At 41.6% G+C, this 16,620-nt stretch overlaps 1 protein-coding gene across 1 annotated transcript in view; it reads left to right on the top strand.

Moving 5' to 3' along the window:
- Positions 1-649: 649 nt before the first annotated feature.
- Positions 650-16,620, top strand: part of CSNK2A2 (casein kinase 2 alpha 2) — a 35,325-nt gene continuing 19,354 nt past the window's right edge. The window contains exons 1-3 of the mRNA XM_029925003.1: positions 650-832; positions 10,023-10,124; positions 12,626-12,676. Coding sequence (XP_029780863.1) covers positions 665-832; positions 10,023-10,124; positions 12,626-12,676 — 321 coding nt within the window. The 5' untranslated portion in view covers positions 650-664. The remainder of the gene's footprint in view (positions 833-10,022; positions 10,125-12,625; positions 12,677-16,620) is intronic.

A 16,620-nucleotide genomic window follows, 5' to 3' on the forward strand; every position in this document is an offset into this window, starting at 1 on the left:
CCACCCCGCGGTCTGCCTCCCCCGCCGCTGGCCGGCGCTTTCTTGGGTCTGGGGTGGGAGGCAGAGCCCCCCACCGCCGCCTCCCGCACAAGTCCCCGGCTCCCTCTCCCCCATTCTCCCCCCCTTGCGCACCCCACTCTCCTCCATACCCCTAGGAGTGCTTTCTTACTGAGACGTGTAGGGTCCAGGGACGGGAGCCTGGTGGAAATGAGGGAGCAGCCCTTTCTCCTTACACTTTTGGGTTTCTATTTGGGGTGGGCAGTCAGCAGCTGTCCTCTGGAGCTATTAAAATTCTCTGCCTTTTTAGTTTTTTGAAAGGAGGCTGGGTGGGAGGAAACCTTTTAAAGACATCCACACTCTCCAAGCAGGCGCTGGCTACCTTTGGGGTGTGAAGTATGAGGCAGTTGCTCTGGAGGCCCGGACAGAGGGGCACCCTCTGAGCCTCGGAGGGATGCTTTGGTCACCCTTCTAGATTGGCCCAGAGCCATGCCTTCCTACCTCAGCTACCCAAGTTGTGACGAACCAATTAGGTTAGGAGCTGTGCGCCGTGAGAGGAGCCAAGTTTATGTTGTGACTTTCATTTAGGGAATGAGGTGTGTCCTGATGTATGGATGCTTCCAGGGCTTGATTGATGGAAAGGGCTGGATAGGGCTGTAGAGTGGGCATGGGCTTGGTTCATCCCAAGTCTTGGCATTTATGTGTCACTCTTACCTTTCACAGTAATCAAGATGATTACCAACTGGTTCGAAAACTTGGTCGGGGAAAATATAGTGAAGTATTTGAGGCCATTAACATCACCAACAATGAGAGAGTGGTTGTAAAAATTCTCAAGGTGAGTGTCTTATGAGTGGCATTAAGATTTTTGTTCACGAGTCAGGATGTAAACTCCAGCCATGTTCTAGAATGAGCAGTGCAAGCCCTTTACACCTATTCTGTCTCATGTCCCTTCACTACTCACTCTCCCACCTATTTTCCTGTCGACTTTGAAGAAAGTATGTGGACCTGTTTCAAATCTAAGGATGATAGTTCGGGAACATCCTTGTTCTGAAGTGTCATTTTGGGCTCCCAAAGTGAAAATTCCAAAGGGGCTCCACTTGTTACAAAAGAAATAGGTATTCAGAAGAAGGAAAAGCTTCTTCACGAAGATCCCATTGATCCAAGGGCTCCTTAAACAGTGAGTTTGTTACCCTTGGTGCTCAGATTATTCTGGAAAGAAAGTTGGGGGAAATTAGAGCAGCTCCAAAGATGAGTTTGAAGCTTGTCTCTTTCGGCAATAAAGTTTGTCAGGTGGGGTATATACAGTGAGCCAGTAGTGTGGCGAAGGTTCATTGTTGCTTATCAAATAGTAAAAGTGAAATTGGGTGCAGTAAAAGAGTACACAATACACACACTAAAATTATGACTGTAACAAAACAATCTCAGTGTCTGGTTTAGTAGCCTGAGTTGGATAAAGACACCTTTTCTCGTCTCTCGGGTGAAGACAGGATTTTCATGAGAATGAAAAGTTGGCTAAATTCTTTTTCAGGTAACTGGTTAGATAGTTTTAATAATGTTTTACAGAGTACTAAAAAAAAGTAATTCTTAGGTTCTGTAAAGGGTCTTCCTCTTTGCCAGATCATTTAAATGTGTGTGCTTGTCATGTAGTAAAATACTGAAAAGACTAAAGAATGATTAATACAAGCACTTTTGCATATACAGGATGTGCAATGTGGCCATTTTGCAGCTGTGAATAAGGACATGGGATTGGAAGGCTGTTTTTGTGTCCTAAGGCCAGAGTTAGGGCCGCTCTGTCCCTGTTTAGCATGAGGAGTCAGGCTTAACTCAGTCTGAAAATCACTTTTCAGAAAAGTGATCGGCTGTTCCTCAGCACCGTCTGGGCCTAATGACAAAGAAGCAGAGTTGCGGTAGAGAGAAATAGGGAAAGTTATCTGCGCCGTCAGAAGCACTGCAGGGGAGAAGTGAGGAATTGATACTGAAGATGTGGAGTTTGACTCCCCTCTTCCCCAAATATGAATTGGACCTGAAAAGTCACATGGTCTTTTTTTTCTTTCTTTCTTTACAAGTATAAATATTTAAAGAAATGTCCCTTTCAGAGAAGTCGCCTGGGGAGGCCATATGCTTTTTTCTTTTATGAGCATAAATGTTTTTAATAAAAGCTGCTTAAAGTCTTGGCAGGAAGTGAGCAAGGCATACGTTGAAATTAGGACCATCCAGGGGCGCCTGGGTGGCTCAGTCGGTTGAAGTGTCCTGGGCTCAGGTCATGATCTCATGGTTTGTGAGTTCGAGTCCCATATCAGGCTCTGTGCTCACAGCTCAGAGCCTGGAGCCTGCTTCTGATTCTGTGTCTCCTTCTCTCTCTGCCCCTCTGTCTCTCAAAAATAAATAAATGTAAAAAAAAAAAAAATTAGGACTATCCATATTCCTCTGCTGTGTATTTGGAAGAGTGAACTGACTGCAGAACAATTTGAGAAAAACGACTACACTTTTATGCAGTAGTATTTTTAGAATAAGTGTGTAACTTCCTGTGGTGTCTTTCGAAGGAATGGCCTTTAGGTAAATATAAAAGTGGCAGCATGTTCATGCGAGAGAAAATCACACTGCCCGTGAGTCTTCCTTCTACAGAACTTTATAGCGTCCGTTGCTGGAGAGTTTTTCCCCTAAAGATTCCCAGGATATGTTTAGGGAACCCAACATCTAAGGTGAAGTTGATTTTTACAGACAAGAGACCTAGGCACAAGAAAACTTAACCTGCTACCACAATGTTGACATGACCCTTAGCCAGAACTCCAGTTTCCTATTTCTTTTTCTCCCCATTTTAGCCTTGGTTTGTAATATCTTGATGGTGAGCACAGAATAAGTTACAGTGTTCAGGAATAAGACTTGGGATGCTCTGGCTAATGAAGTGTTTCTTGTATCTTTCCCGTACAAATTCTCTTCAGGGGCAGCCTGAACCACCTCTTTTCCGCTGGTGCAAACACCGCTTCTTTCGTTTTTTCAGAGCCCTATGGCATTTCTGGCCAGATTTTGTTCTATCTGAAGGACAGGGTAAGAAAGGATAGTAGTGTGGTTTTCTTGTCTTCACAGCTGAATTAAAGTAGATTAAAAGTACTGTGTTTTAAAAAGAACAAGGTCTGTAGCCAAAGTTGTGTACCCCTGTGCAGATAAATTATGGCTAATAATCTGCTGTTACGGTGTTTAGTTGTAGGAAATTAGGCCCTGAACAGAGGACCTCATAATTTGGAGGCATCTAGAAAAAAACTTGCTCTTCCTAAAAGGCCCCCTCTATTTCAGCTGCAGGAAGGAACGTAGATGTTAACGTACACACAGTACTGTGTGCGCTAGAGAGTACTTTCCCTGGGGACGGCGCTGTCTTCGTTGTTGGTCAGTAACCTCTTCCTTCAGTTCTTGCCAACATACAGGGATGGTCAGACGAAGGACCACAGGGGAATTCTACCGTTTAATTTGCATCGGTAGATTTTTAGTAGTTTTTTGATCAAAACATATTGGAGCTCTTAAGAGGCTTGAGGAATTTAGAAGTTGGTGAGCAAAATTTTTACTGTCTCTCTTGAAGTGAAATTCTGAGGTTGAAATCTTAAAACACTCCAATAAACAGGGAGGCTATATCTTTTTTGGCAGAAAATTGTTTTGAAGGGAAGGGAGGAGGGTGGATGGGAAGTTAACACAGAAGGGTAGAAAGCCAGTTCAGTGCCTACAGTTTCATCTTCTGATTCCGAAAAGTCCATTTTTCAGTTCATTTGTAGCACCTTTTAGGAAGGTATGCACACAAACAAAAGCACTTGTGCCTTTTGGATAGCTCGTAGCCTTTCATGAACACCTCCTGGGTATGGATTTCAGCCCTTCTTGGGATCCTTCAAAATAAAACTGCTGTTTCCTAAATAGAAGTTAAGAGCAATACCGTTTTTAAATGAACACGTAAAGTGTTTTGAACCTGTGCTGTACTCGTTTGGAGATTCTCACGTTAGAGAGTAAGTGGCAGTCTCTTGATGGTCTTCTTTATAAAGAGTTGGGCAAATCCATTTTTCCCCAGAGGTTAATCCTCAAGATTAAAACAAAGAATGATGATAATGCAAGTTTACTTTTGAAGTGTGCTTAGCGTCTTTGTAGAAACTTGTGTGCTGTGAGGAGGTAGTGGTGACAGAAGGGAGGACTGTCCCTGACACATCTTGTTAGTCACTTCCTAGCGCGAGGGCCACTGTGGAGGGTCCATGGAAGTGCTGCCTGCTCCATGCTGGTGCGGGCTTTCTCTTTTATTTCTGCTTTCTCCAGAGGTCACCCTCCACGTACTTTGTTAGGCAAATGTGCCAAGACATCATCTTCCTGAAGCAGGACCTTGGTGTTGGTTTATCTAAAGTTCTTGTGATTGTGAATCCCACCAATGTCATGGTATAGAAGTAGTTGAAACAGTATTATTAATCAGCAATAATGTAAATTTTAAAAATGATGTGAACTAATAATCAGTGCTGTTCCTAATGGGGTGATAGGGTCAGGGACTGAATTTGCAGTGAAACAGAATCACAAAATACAAGAGAAACCCTAGAACCCAAATCCTTTTCAGAGATAAACTGAGACCCAGAAAGAGCATGAAGTTTGCTCAGGGTCATGGGGTTGGGGTGGAAGCGCGAGGGGCCTCCGTTCTCGTCGTGGAGTCTTGTCGATGTGAGGAGCAGTTAGGACATTTGCTGGTTACTTCTCGCCACATTGAACTGCCCTGGAAGGATGGATGGAGACTCACTAAAAGTCAAATGAATTTGTTTCTCATTATTTGGGGGAGTTATTCTTCTGGAAGGAAATGCTGGGCTTTGATGGCGTGCTGGATAGAGTATGGAGTAGCCTGGAGAGCTGCAGGGACCCAGATTAGGGGTTCTCGGGTTTGCGTGAAGCTGGGTGTTTGACGCATAGCTGAAATGCTACTTTGCTCTCTTGGTTTGAAGCCACAATAACCAGTGTTTTTATGCATTTTTAACCCATACGGTTCCAGATCTCATCATGATGACTTGCCAGGTTTGAGGACCAGCAGCTTTATCCCTATAACACACTAGGGCTTACTGGAGAGTGAGCCGTGTGTAGAACGAATATCTTGTTATAGAGCTCCCATTTGCATGTGTAGAGCATGGCTCTGGATAGTTTCTAGAGCCTGATTTTAGGATCTGCCATCTCATGATCAGGGTGGTACAGTGTTAGGAAGTGCTGTAAATGGAGGGCAGAGGGCTTGGGTTCTAGAACCAGCTTCATTTACACCCACTTGACTCTGTTTTCCTATCTGTAAAATGGATCTGCCTTTCTTGTGTAAATCACAGTGTTCTTGGGAGAATTAAGTGAGATCTGGATAGATGGGTAGGTGGACAACAGTGGTTTACTAATCTCCAAAGTGGTTCTTTCCTGAAAGTGGCCCTGGAAGTAGACTGCCTGCGTCCAATGCTTTGTGACCTGAGCAGTTATTGAACCTCTGCCTCGGCGTCCTCATGTAAAGTTGCACCAGTAGTACTCTTCTCAGGGTACTACTAGAAGTGGATTCAGTGTGCTTAAAACAGTGCCTGGCACTCTGATGATAATATTTCACTTGGGCCACGTGAATGATTTCAAAAGGCAGAACCAGAAGTAGAAAGGACTGCACCAGTCTCGATGAGATTCAAAAGGCCTGCTGTGTGTCTTACTTTTTTAAATTGATGGAAACCAATCCTGAGAATAAACAGTCTCAAGGAGTTGATAATGTAATTGGAAAGGTGGGATTTGAAAGACGAAGGGCAGAGCGGCTGTGACAAATAACGTTGCTCAGATGCTGTTTATATTTGGGTCAGTTGCAGTGGATTTTAGAGGTGCTCCTAAGGTAGTACAATAAAAGCTGTCATCCGGGCCACACTTTCTTCCTTGCCCTGTCCTGCATCCTGGCAACTGTTGTTCAATGTGATTGTTTATTGCCGGTGATGAAATTAACATCTAAGGTGTCGCTGTGGCACTGGAATAAAAGTAATTCCAGATTTGAAAGTTCTGCGCTATCTTCTCACCTGTCTTGAATTTATTAATTCATTTGTGCCTAGATATTAAAATGGAACTTTGCCCGCTAACATTTGCTGGGATTTATTGAGCTCCTAATTCTTAGGTCCTTTGTATACATTAGTTTGCAAATTGAATCACAGTCAGGTGCTAGTAGTTGAACTCATGCTCAGATCTGGCTCTTTAAAAATCAGCTTTAGTAAATAGGACAGATTACTGACTTTGTTATTAACTTTTGACTTTCCAAGCAGCGCATCACTAAATTTTTTTTTGTCTAAAGTTTCTCTAGTTGGTTAGTAGGGAGAGAGAAATATCTGATTCTTGTATTACACTGAACAAGGTTCTCCTAAATAGCTGGGACTCTCCACCATATGGGCAGAAACCTTGGGGAAAGTTTCTCTTCCATCCTCTCTTTCTGTTTTCCCCCCCCCCTCCTTCCTTTCCCTTCCTTTCCTTCTTCTGGGCTCATGCACAGAAAATTACTTTTTTTTTTTTTTATGTTTTATTTAATTTTGAGAGAGAGAGAAAGAGAGAGAGAGTGAGCGTGAGCAGGGAAGGGTCAGAAAGAGAGGGAGATACAGACTCTGAAGCCAGGCTCCAGGCTCTGAGCTAGCTGTCAGCACGGAGCCCGATGCAGGGCTTGAACCCAAGAACTGCAAGATCATGATGTGAGCTGAAGCTGAACGCTTAACCAACTGAGCCTCCCAGGGACCCCAGAAAATTTCTAATTGAGGTTTTTTTTTTTCCCCCTTTTAGACAGTCTTTCTAGGTGTGTGCCAAAATTCATTATTATTGAAACTTGATTTAATACTTTAATTTCTTTTTTTTTTTTAACTTTTTGCCATTCTTATCTACAAGACTTTGAGTTTAAAAGAAATTAGTGTGGGGATCGGGAAGCAGCTAAACTGATTCATTTTGAATCTTTTAAACAGATAGTCTCTGAATTGGAATAAATGAACCTTAAGTGGGAGAGACTTTGTCTAGCAGGATGAAATGATGAGACTGTTAGGGAGGCCTATGTACTTTCTCCGCTTTGTGTGACTGTGGGTGGCTGAGTACAGACACTGGGCTGCATGACCGCAGCATTCTAATTTCTACAAGATCCAGGATCTGTTTTCCATAGGATGCCAAGGGTCTTCCTTTATAAATTCTAACTTTTTCTCTCTCAATTTGGGTATAGAATTAAAATGATCACTCTTGTTCCCTGGGAGCTTGTTGGTTCTGGAGCATCTCCTGGGTTCAGAAGAATAAGCTCGACACTGAAAGGAGTTACTTGTAGCCTGGTCCCTGTACAGAATAGACGTCCGCGCTTTGGAGGGGAGGGTCCTGAGCTGTTGGTCACTTTCCTTTTTTTTAATAATCTTTTAGTCTTTTGTCAGGACTATAGGTGCTGTGTGAGTTCATTGTGCCACTTCAGAATTGCCCTGCTGTCCCCAGTCTCTAGGTGAGGAAGTTGTTGGACAGGTGACAGTTGGGCAACAAAATAGGCTTCAGGGTGCCTAGGTGGCTCAGTTGTTTGAGTGTCTGAGTCTTGATTTTGGCTCAGGTCATGATCCCAGGGTTGTGGGCCCCACGTCAGGCTCTATGCTGAGCATGGAGGCTGCTTGAGATTCTCTCTTTGTCTCTCTCTGACCCTCCCCCCACTCTTTCTCTCTAAAATAAAATTAAAATAATTTTTTAAAAATGCTTCTTGCTCCGTAAGTTACCTTAGGACATAATGAAAAGATCCCTTAGTTTCAGCTGCGTTGTCTGGGAACAGTGCACCTGCTTTACCTGCTGCTGAATAACAGGAGAGCAAAGCAAGGCTTTATGTGGGGCCTTGTCATCAAGGCTACTTATTTAATGGGTTACTGCTGTACGAATTCCCTGTTGGGGGAGAGGAGGGTTTTGGTGTATACAGATTTCTGGCGGTGGTGTATATTTTCCTCTATTACAGTTCACAGGTCTGTAACTGCTTTCCAGGAGTGGATGACAACTCTAGAATTTTCTTACATTGACTATACTGATAGCATTGGCTGAATTTATAAATACAATTGCTAGGTTTTATTTTTCTTTTAATATTTGACGCAATTTCAGACTTAAAAGTTGCAAGAATTCCCATGTATCTTTCACTCAGATTTCTTAAGCTTCTCTCTCTTAAATATATGTGTATGTATTTATGTATGTTTATGTATATACATATATAATTATGTGCTTGAGAGTAAATTTCAGTGATCCTTACTTTATTCTTATATAACCCCGCAATTCTTATATAATCCCGCAGTGCTGTGATCAAAAACCAGTGCTGTTAGCTAATTTACAGCCTCTCTTCTCATTTGCCAATTGTCCATATAATGTTCTTTATAGCAAAAGAAAATCCCAGGTCATGTGTTACATTCGGTCATCATACCTTTTAAATCGAAAACAGTTGTTCAGTCTGTTTCATGACGTTGACGTTTTTGAAGCTTACTTATTTTGTAGTATGTCCTTCTCTGGCTGTTCTTTGATCAGGTTGTACTTCACGTGTGAGTGCTTTATTTTCCCAAAGTATTGAGCTCCCTAATGAAAGAGGGAATGAATAAGATTCCTTAGTGGAAGTGGGAGACAGACACAGTGGCCAGATCTCCCTACAAAGTGGAGCAGACATGATTGTGGCAGCTGGCTTGGAAGAATGCTGCTAGATTCCAGTCTCTCTGTCAGGCACCCTGGTAGAGGTGATGCGGGTGCTCTGAGCTTCATAATCCCCCTCTTTTGTTATGTGTCCAAAGCTGTAGCTTAGTGACCAACAAAAGGTGCCGGTTTCTCTGGCATATGGATATATCTCCCCCCTTCCACCGCCCCATACATGCAGGCGTTTAAAATCTTATTTCATCGCAAACCCGTTGGTCTCTGCCTTTGCTATCATAATAGTGTCTCTGTGATAGAATACTCCTTTTCCTTAGTTCCCTGTCGCTAATAGCCACACTCGAGAAATGAGAGCACAGTAGTCAGGAGTGAGGCCTGCAGAGTCGCTGTCAGATTGAGTCCTGCCCCAGCTCTTCACGGTTTGCTGTGGGACCTTGGACAAATGGCTCAGCCAGGCTGAGTCCATGATATGGGCCTTTTGTGATTTATTTCTAACTAAAAATGTGAAAATAATAAAGCTCCCGTTTATTGAGTGCTTACTGTGTGCCGGTGTTCTAAGTACTTTATAAAACATAATTAGTTGTGATGTGTCAGTGTTTCCAGAACTACTTTAATTCTTCAAATTCTTTAAGAAATAACACATGTAATGCTCGTGTTTCTAATTGAGATCTTTAACTTTTCTGTCTAGCAGATTGAAAGGTCAGCAGGTAGCACAAGTTTCCAATCTGTCCTGTATCAGAGATCAGTTTCCTCCTTTGCTGATCCATCATCTCTTTTTTTTAGGGATGGGGGTCTGTTGGACAGTTTTACTGGCTCTGTGCTGATTTCAGATTTTAGATGTTGAGGAAATGGGAGTGGCAACAGGAAATGGGAGCCAGCAGCTGGGAAACAAGTTTGTAACTTGATGTCAGTGACCTGGTCTTCACTCATGGAAGACGGCATTACGGCATTACACGTAACTCATTGGTAGAGCAGGTGTCTCACCATTTTGTTTCAGTTTTTCCATTTGTGAGCGCATGATATACAGCTGTTCAGAGCCATAATGTGTTCCATTTGGCAGTTATCTAGAAAGCATTTTATTTTTAAAGTATGACATGGGTGTTCAAAATTTGTAAGTGCCCTAAATGTAACTGCTTAAAGATCTGACACATATGCCATATGAGTCTGTATTTAATTTAGTCTTAAGCATTCTTAATGCTTTTATCTTGATATTTTATCTTTTCTGATTTATCTTGATATTTTTATCTTGATGTTTTTTCTTTTCTGATTTAGCCGCACTTGTTTGCACAACACCGTAGTGTGCAAGGTAGTACTGCATCTACTTGATTAGCTGACATTGTTTGAAAATGTTATTTATTAACTTCAAAAGGAATCTCACTTCTGATTATTCTTGTATATTTAAGCCAGTGAAGAAAAAGAAGATAAAACGAGAGGTTAAGATTCTGGAGAACCTTCGTGGTGGAACAAATATCATTAAGCTGATTGACACTGTGAAGGACCCTGTGGTAGGTGCCTGATGGTGGGGGGCTGGCGGTGGTGGGGGGAGAGTGTGTGTGTAACAGACTGTCAGAATAATGAGAAGCATCATTACATAGTGGGAATGATTGTGTTTTTCTTTACTACTGAATAATTTTAAAGACAGAAAAAATCATGATGGCTCAATGATAAAGTAGCCACCACCGCTTTTTGGGAACCTGAGAGTGTGTGTATAGAAAACTCCCTGGCCCAGGTTTATTACCTCCTCCTGATTCTGCCCACAAATGTTCGCTGAATTTCTTTACGTGCCTACTTTTCTTCTGATTTTGAAAGCTTATTACCACCAATTAGCATTGTTATATTTCACCTAAGTCAGGTGACATTTGAAAATCTGGGTTGAAAGAAGGAAATCCTGAATGTCTCCTTGGGGACACCCGGCCCAGAGAGCTGGACACATCACAGCCCCGCAGCCCCTTTGAGGAAGGCACCTTGCTGCTTCTCATGCTAAGCTTTAATTCAGCGTCCACCACCGGGGCTCACGTTGTACATGGCTGATACAAGTAAACTGTTTCTGTTAAATGTGCTTATTTTGTAGCTGTTTTAGATGTACTGCTGTTTAATTTTGTTTTTGCCTCTTGGGGAATAACTTAACCCTAAGTGTTTATGGTGAGAGTTTTTATGTTTTACTTCCCACCCCATTTCTGTTCTTCACCTCTTCTGCCTCATCTGTTTTCCTGTCCTCCGAGGATAGCTTTTTGTTTGAGAGGTAGGTCTTTGCTTCTGTCTGCTGAAGACATTATAAAGAAACAGTGAACTGGGGCTCCTTGTGGCTCAGTTGGTTAAGCGTCTGCCTTTGGCTCAGGTTAGGTCAGGTCATGATCTCACAGTTCGTGAGTTCAAGCCCCCTGTTAGGTGCTCTGCTGTCTGTGCAGAGCCTGCTTCTGCCCCTCCCCTGCTCTTTCTCTCTCTCTCAAAAACAATTAAATAAGTAAACTTAGAAAAAAACACAGCTGATGTGCTAACATGCAGTGAGTGAGTGCTTGCTGTGTGCGGACAAGCCTTCTGTACTAAGCCGTTCAGTCCTCACAACAGGCTGGAGCAGAGGCCATTACTGGCCACAGAGTTACTTGCACAGACCAAAAAAAAAAAAAAAAACTAAAGGCTACAGGGTTCAGTAATTTGCTCAAGATTTTCCAGTATTATTAAACAGAACATTAAGGAAAATTTTCCTCTTGGACCCTCAAAAGACAGAATGGTTGTCTGCTAGAATCTATATAATTAGCATTAAAAACGTTTCCCAACCTGAGCAGCTCAGATTGATTTTATAGTGACTAACTCTGAAATCCATAATCTTTGAAAACAGCCGGCAGCGTGAGCCAGTATGTGTTACTATTCTACCAGGGACATCTTCATGTTGCCTTTTTTTTTTTTTTTTTTTTTTAACTGAAGTTAGTGATATTTGTCTCACTGTTTTTGTAATTTGTTACTTAAGGCATGTGTGTGATTTATATAATCTGTAACACAAATCGAAGTGGATGAGAATCAACAGGGAGCCCTCCTCCCCAAACTTGTAGGGAAATGGGAGTAAAGAGACCGGGTGGTCTTGGGCTAGTGAGGAATCCTTCGCCTCCGGCTGCCAGGGCCGCTGGTTCTGACAAAGACTTGTGTGCGTGTACTGTGGCCTGTCTCCTAGGTAACTTTCACCTGCTTCCTTGAGCAAACCTTCCCGGCCATAGAGATTTCCAAGGTGACTTTCTTCCTGTAACCTTTAAGCCTCTGCTTTTCTCTCAGTTTGAAAGCTTATTATTGCTAGTCAGCATTATTTTACCTTAAGTAAACCCGACGTTTGAGAAGTCTGTATCTACACAAGGAAACATTGAATATGATGTACTCATTGCATTAAAGATTCTAGTGCTTTAGAAATACTTGGTCATGCGTCGGTGTTTTGGGAGCCTGTCTGCTTTTAAAGTGAGATAGTCTCTAGTGGTCTCTAGCCAACGCAATAATTTCACATTATTATACAAATATAGATATTTTCCTTTTGGATCCTGAAAAGGCCTATGATACATTCCCAAGATGTATGATAATTCTGTAAAATGCATCTGGCTTGCTAAACCAAGATGAAAACATGTCACTCCTTTTGTGGTTGGCCGACTGGAATAGTGCAGAGTATAAATTGTCACATGATGTGCCAGGCCCCCCCAAAAAAACATATGTCAACCATTTACAAAAGTAAAGTGAATAATATAACAGACCACCCTGCACACCTCACTCAACTTTAGCAGTGCCTCAGCTTGTGGCCACCTTTGCTTAATCTGCCCGCCACCCACTTTCCCACCACCCACCATCCCCATTTATTTTGAAGCAAATTCCAGACACACAGTCTCAAAAGGATACTTTCTTAAAAGGCTCTCCCTGATGAGTAAATCCCTTTTTCATTTAAGTGGGATTTGGGGATAGATGGGTATGACAGAAGCAAAGTACGTTTATTGTTTGAATACTTATAAGGCATTACTGTTCTCTCTTGCAGTCAAAGACGCCGGCTTTGGTATTCGAATATATCAATAATACAGATTTTAAGGTGTGTATATGCTTTTTCTTTCTGGCATGGGGTAAATGGGGGGTGGGGAGGTGGCGATAGCTACTGTTGTTACTCCAGAACACCAGGGGTTCAGGAAAAGTTATGGGAGAGGGGAGTTAACAAATTGGATTCCTTACAGCAGGAGTATAGGATGCAGAACGTGGGTGGGCTTCTTGAGTTTGGTAAAATTACTCCTCACCCTTTGTCTCGCTTACTCTGAGACTAGCTGCTAGTCTAAGCTAATGCCTCATCTGTAATCCTCCTGTTTCAGACAGTTTGGTTTTGGGTAGATACTTGATTTGTGTAGGAATCTTCCATTGCTGATAAGAGGTCATAAACAGATATAGGGCTGATGTAAAAATAAGCAACACATGGGATTCAGGCCGTCAGAGTGTGTGTTCGTGTGCACTGTATACAAAGCAGGTGACACAAGAAAGCTAGTTAAGAGTCACTGCTTTAGAAAAGCCTTATCTTGGGTTATTTACATTTCTTGTATTTATAATGCATATTAATTTAGACTTGAAGTGTAATTCTAAAAGCATCGTTTTAAGCTGGGTTTTCATGAGTTTATATTTATTGTTGTTCAAACACTGCAGGCTTAACTTCTGCCAAGTTTTTTGGGGCCAGGCATTCTGGTCATGGTAGAACATAATATGAAAACCAATATAAAAACAGAAGAGTGGCATTGATTTTGAGAGGTGTTTGGAGAACTTTTAGGTGATTATAATTCTCTGTCAGTGAATGAAAGGCTTGTGATTTTGTTGTGATGGAAGTCAGGTGCAAAACCAAATCAGCAGTTGAAAGATGCTTGTATCAGGCGTGAAACTTGTGGGTGAAAATAAAAGACATTTATCTTTTATTGCCTAATTTTTCTTAGGCAATCACTCTAAAGCAACTCTAAAAGAAGAATAATTCATGGAAAATAAGTAGAAGTAGCTATTACAATTTACAAAACAGTAAGCAAGTATTATATACAGTGTAGCTTTTCCATATGTAACAAATTTCCTTGTTAATGTGACTCTTTAAACTTTTTAAAATTCATTTTAGAGAGAGCCTCTAATGTGGCTCCTTAAAGGTGAAATAAATAGTGAACTCATAAAAGTAGGCTGTATGAAGCCCCTGGGTGGCTCAGTCAGTTAAGCATCCAGCTCTTGATAGGTCTGGATCTGGATTGCTCAGGTGTGGATCTCAGGGTCATGAGTTCAAGTCCCACACTGGGCTCCTTGATGGGCGTGAAGACTACTTAAAAAAAAAAAGGGGGGTACTAAATTTTTCATGAGCGTAGCCGCGCTTGGCTGCTGGAGTGGTCCACTGCTGATACACAAGGCCAATCACACTTTTGCCATGAATGACCCAAGCTTATCATGGTGTGGTATACGAGTGGGAATGTGTATGCATTTCTTAATAAAACCAAACAGTTTCCTAAATACAAGTTTGAAAGCTGGTCTTAATGAAACTTCATAGCAAAATGCCTGAGTTAAATGCTTCTGCTTCCTTAATGAGTTTTTACCAATTGTCTAGCCATACATAGAAAATTTCATGTGAGCATTTTGTGTTAAATTGATGCCTGCTCTGTTGCTTTAACAGCAGAAATTTTTAACTCCCTGAAACCTTACTTTTTTTTTTACATCTGACCTCTCAAAGGGGTGTTTTAATGGCACACATTCTCTAAGAGCTTCCTTTAAAGAAATCACAGAAGATTAATGTTATTTGAGGCTGGCATATCTGAAAACATCTCTGTTTTATCTTTCTAATTAATGTACTTGCCATAGCATAGAATTCTGGGTTGTAATTAATAATTTTCTCAGAGTTTTGAAGAGCTTTTTTCCATATCAGCCCTGGAACCGTTCTGGTTTCACCTTATGTGATCTGGTTTTGGTTTTGGTTTTTTTCTTTGGAAAGCTTTTAGGATTTTCTCTTCAGCCGCAGTCTGTGAAATTTCACAATGATGTTCCTTCGAATGGGCCGCTTTTATCTTTTGTTCTGTGCACTTGCTGGGCCTTTTCAATCTAGAAACTCCTGTCCTTTCGTTTTAGAACAATATTTTTAAAATTCTTTGATTTTCTTCCCTTCTTTGTTCTCACTTTCTAGAACTCATTCGAATGTTAGACTTTATTTCTTACCTCTGTTCTAGTCTCTGAACTTTTAAAAGTAGTATCCTGTTCTTTTATGTAATATCTTTCATTTTCTCGCTGAGAATAAGTGGGGTCCCCCCCCCCCCGTTTTAGAGGACTGAAATTACCGATGACCGCTGTCAACTCCTGTGTCGAGGTGGCGCGCCCGGCTACGGCATCTCAGCCTCCAGTGGAGGAGAGCTGTGGGGAAGTTCTCTAGACGTTCACGTAATTCCCTCATTTTAAAATTGTTCTCCTATTTTCAGCTGCATCCGTGTACTCTCTTTCATGGGTACCTGGGGTCACTGAACCCTGAGCCTTTCTGTAGTTGTTTCGTGTGAGGCGGTTTGCTCCTGACCCCCTCCACTTTGGGCAGAATGTCCAGCTGCTTTGGTCTGCTGAGTCAGTTAGGTATTTTTTTCTAGCTTCAAAATGTCATTGTCTCTTCCATCCTCTTAGCTGTTGTGAGTGACTCCCTCTCCCCCCGCAGCCCCATTCCTTTTACTGTTACTTTCGAGGAGCTTCAGGAAGAAGCGTAGGAGGATGTATTCGGTCTGCTGTGTCAAACTGGAGGTCCAGGGAGGGTTCAAGGCCTGCTGGTTTCGTCCACTTACAAGATCACCAAAGGGCAGAGGTGTGTTTCCGAAGAACAGATCATGACGAGACAGTCATTTGTCTTTTCCGGGTCGTAGGACAGACCACAGAGAGGGAAATCATTAATTTAATGTCCTTTTTATTTTGCCCTGTATCTGTCTTAATTAGAAAAGCTTGTTTTTATTTTTTTTTATCTTACTGTTAAGTGTGTTAATAACTGGACTTAAGGTATCACCAGGGAAGTTTGTCACTGAAGTTTAGTGTCCCCGGTGAATCAACAGTGATGCAGCCTGCAGCCTTTTCTTTTCAGTATTTTTTGTTAATGAAATTGATAGTAAACTTGTATCTATAGTCTCCTTTTATTGTGGACTGATTTTGGCTTCAGGATTATACTGACTTCATAAAATAAGTTGGGTAGTGTTTCCTCTCTAGTCTCTAAAAGCTTATATGAAATAGGGATTATCTAGGTAGGTGTCTTTTTGGGAGGGAAGGGAAGACTTTGGACTACACTTTCCTTTTTATTTATTTATTTTTAAAGTTTATTTATTTACTTAGCACAAGTTGGGGAGGGGTAGAGGGAGAGGGAGAACAGTTGGACACTCAAACGACTGAGGTACCCAGGCATCCTGATAACATTTATTACAAAAGTTGACCACTTTCAATTTTATTTACATAAAGTTAATAGAATCTTCCTAGAGCTTAAAGACCTTGGTTGTAATTATGTTTTCTTTTACATTTTTAGCATCATTTCCGCTTTTTCTCTTTTCTTAAAAAGTATCAGTGTTGCTGTGGATGTCTTATTAATATTTTCGTAGAACCAGCTTCTGGTTTTTTGTTGCTATAGATGTTTCTGTTTTTTCTATTTCATTGTTTCTACTCCTATCTTAATTCTTTCTTCCTCCCTTCTTTGTTCCTTTTGGGGTGGGGTGGGGTTTACTGTTTTCACCCTAACTTCTTGAGGTGAAGTCTGCTCATTTCACATGTCTTTTCCTGATTTGTGGTGAGCGGGCTTTGCGTCTATGCTGCCCCAAGCGCCACGTTGGCTATTGCAAGCCGTGATTACGGAGCTCCTTCCCGTGACGTTTTCAGATTCAAAGTACAAATTCCAAACTTGGAGATTTGGGTTTTTCTCCCCAAACTCTGTACTTGGAAAAATTTTAAACCTACTAAAAATCAGAAGAATTTTAGTCAATTAATACCCTCATGTTATTCCCCTAGGTTCGCCAGTAGTTAATA

This window comes from Suricata suricatta, chromosome 16 (assembly GCF_006229205.1).
Source record: "Suricata suricatta isolate VVHF042 chromosome 16, meerkat_22Aug2017_6uvM2_HiC, whole genome shotgun sequence".
Classification (NCBI taxonomy): domain Eukaryota; kingdom Metazoa; phylum Chordata; class Mammalia; order Carnivora; family Herpestidae; genus Suricata; species Suricata suricatta.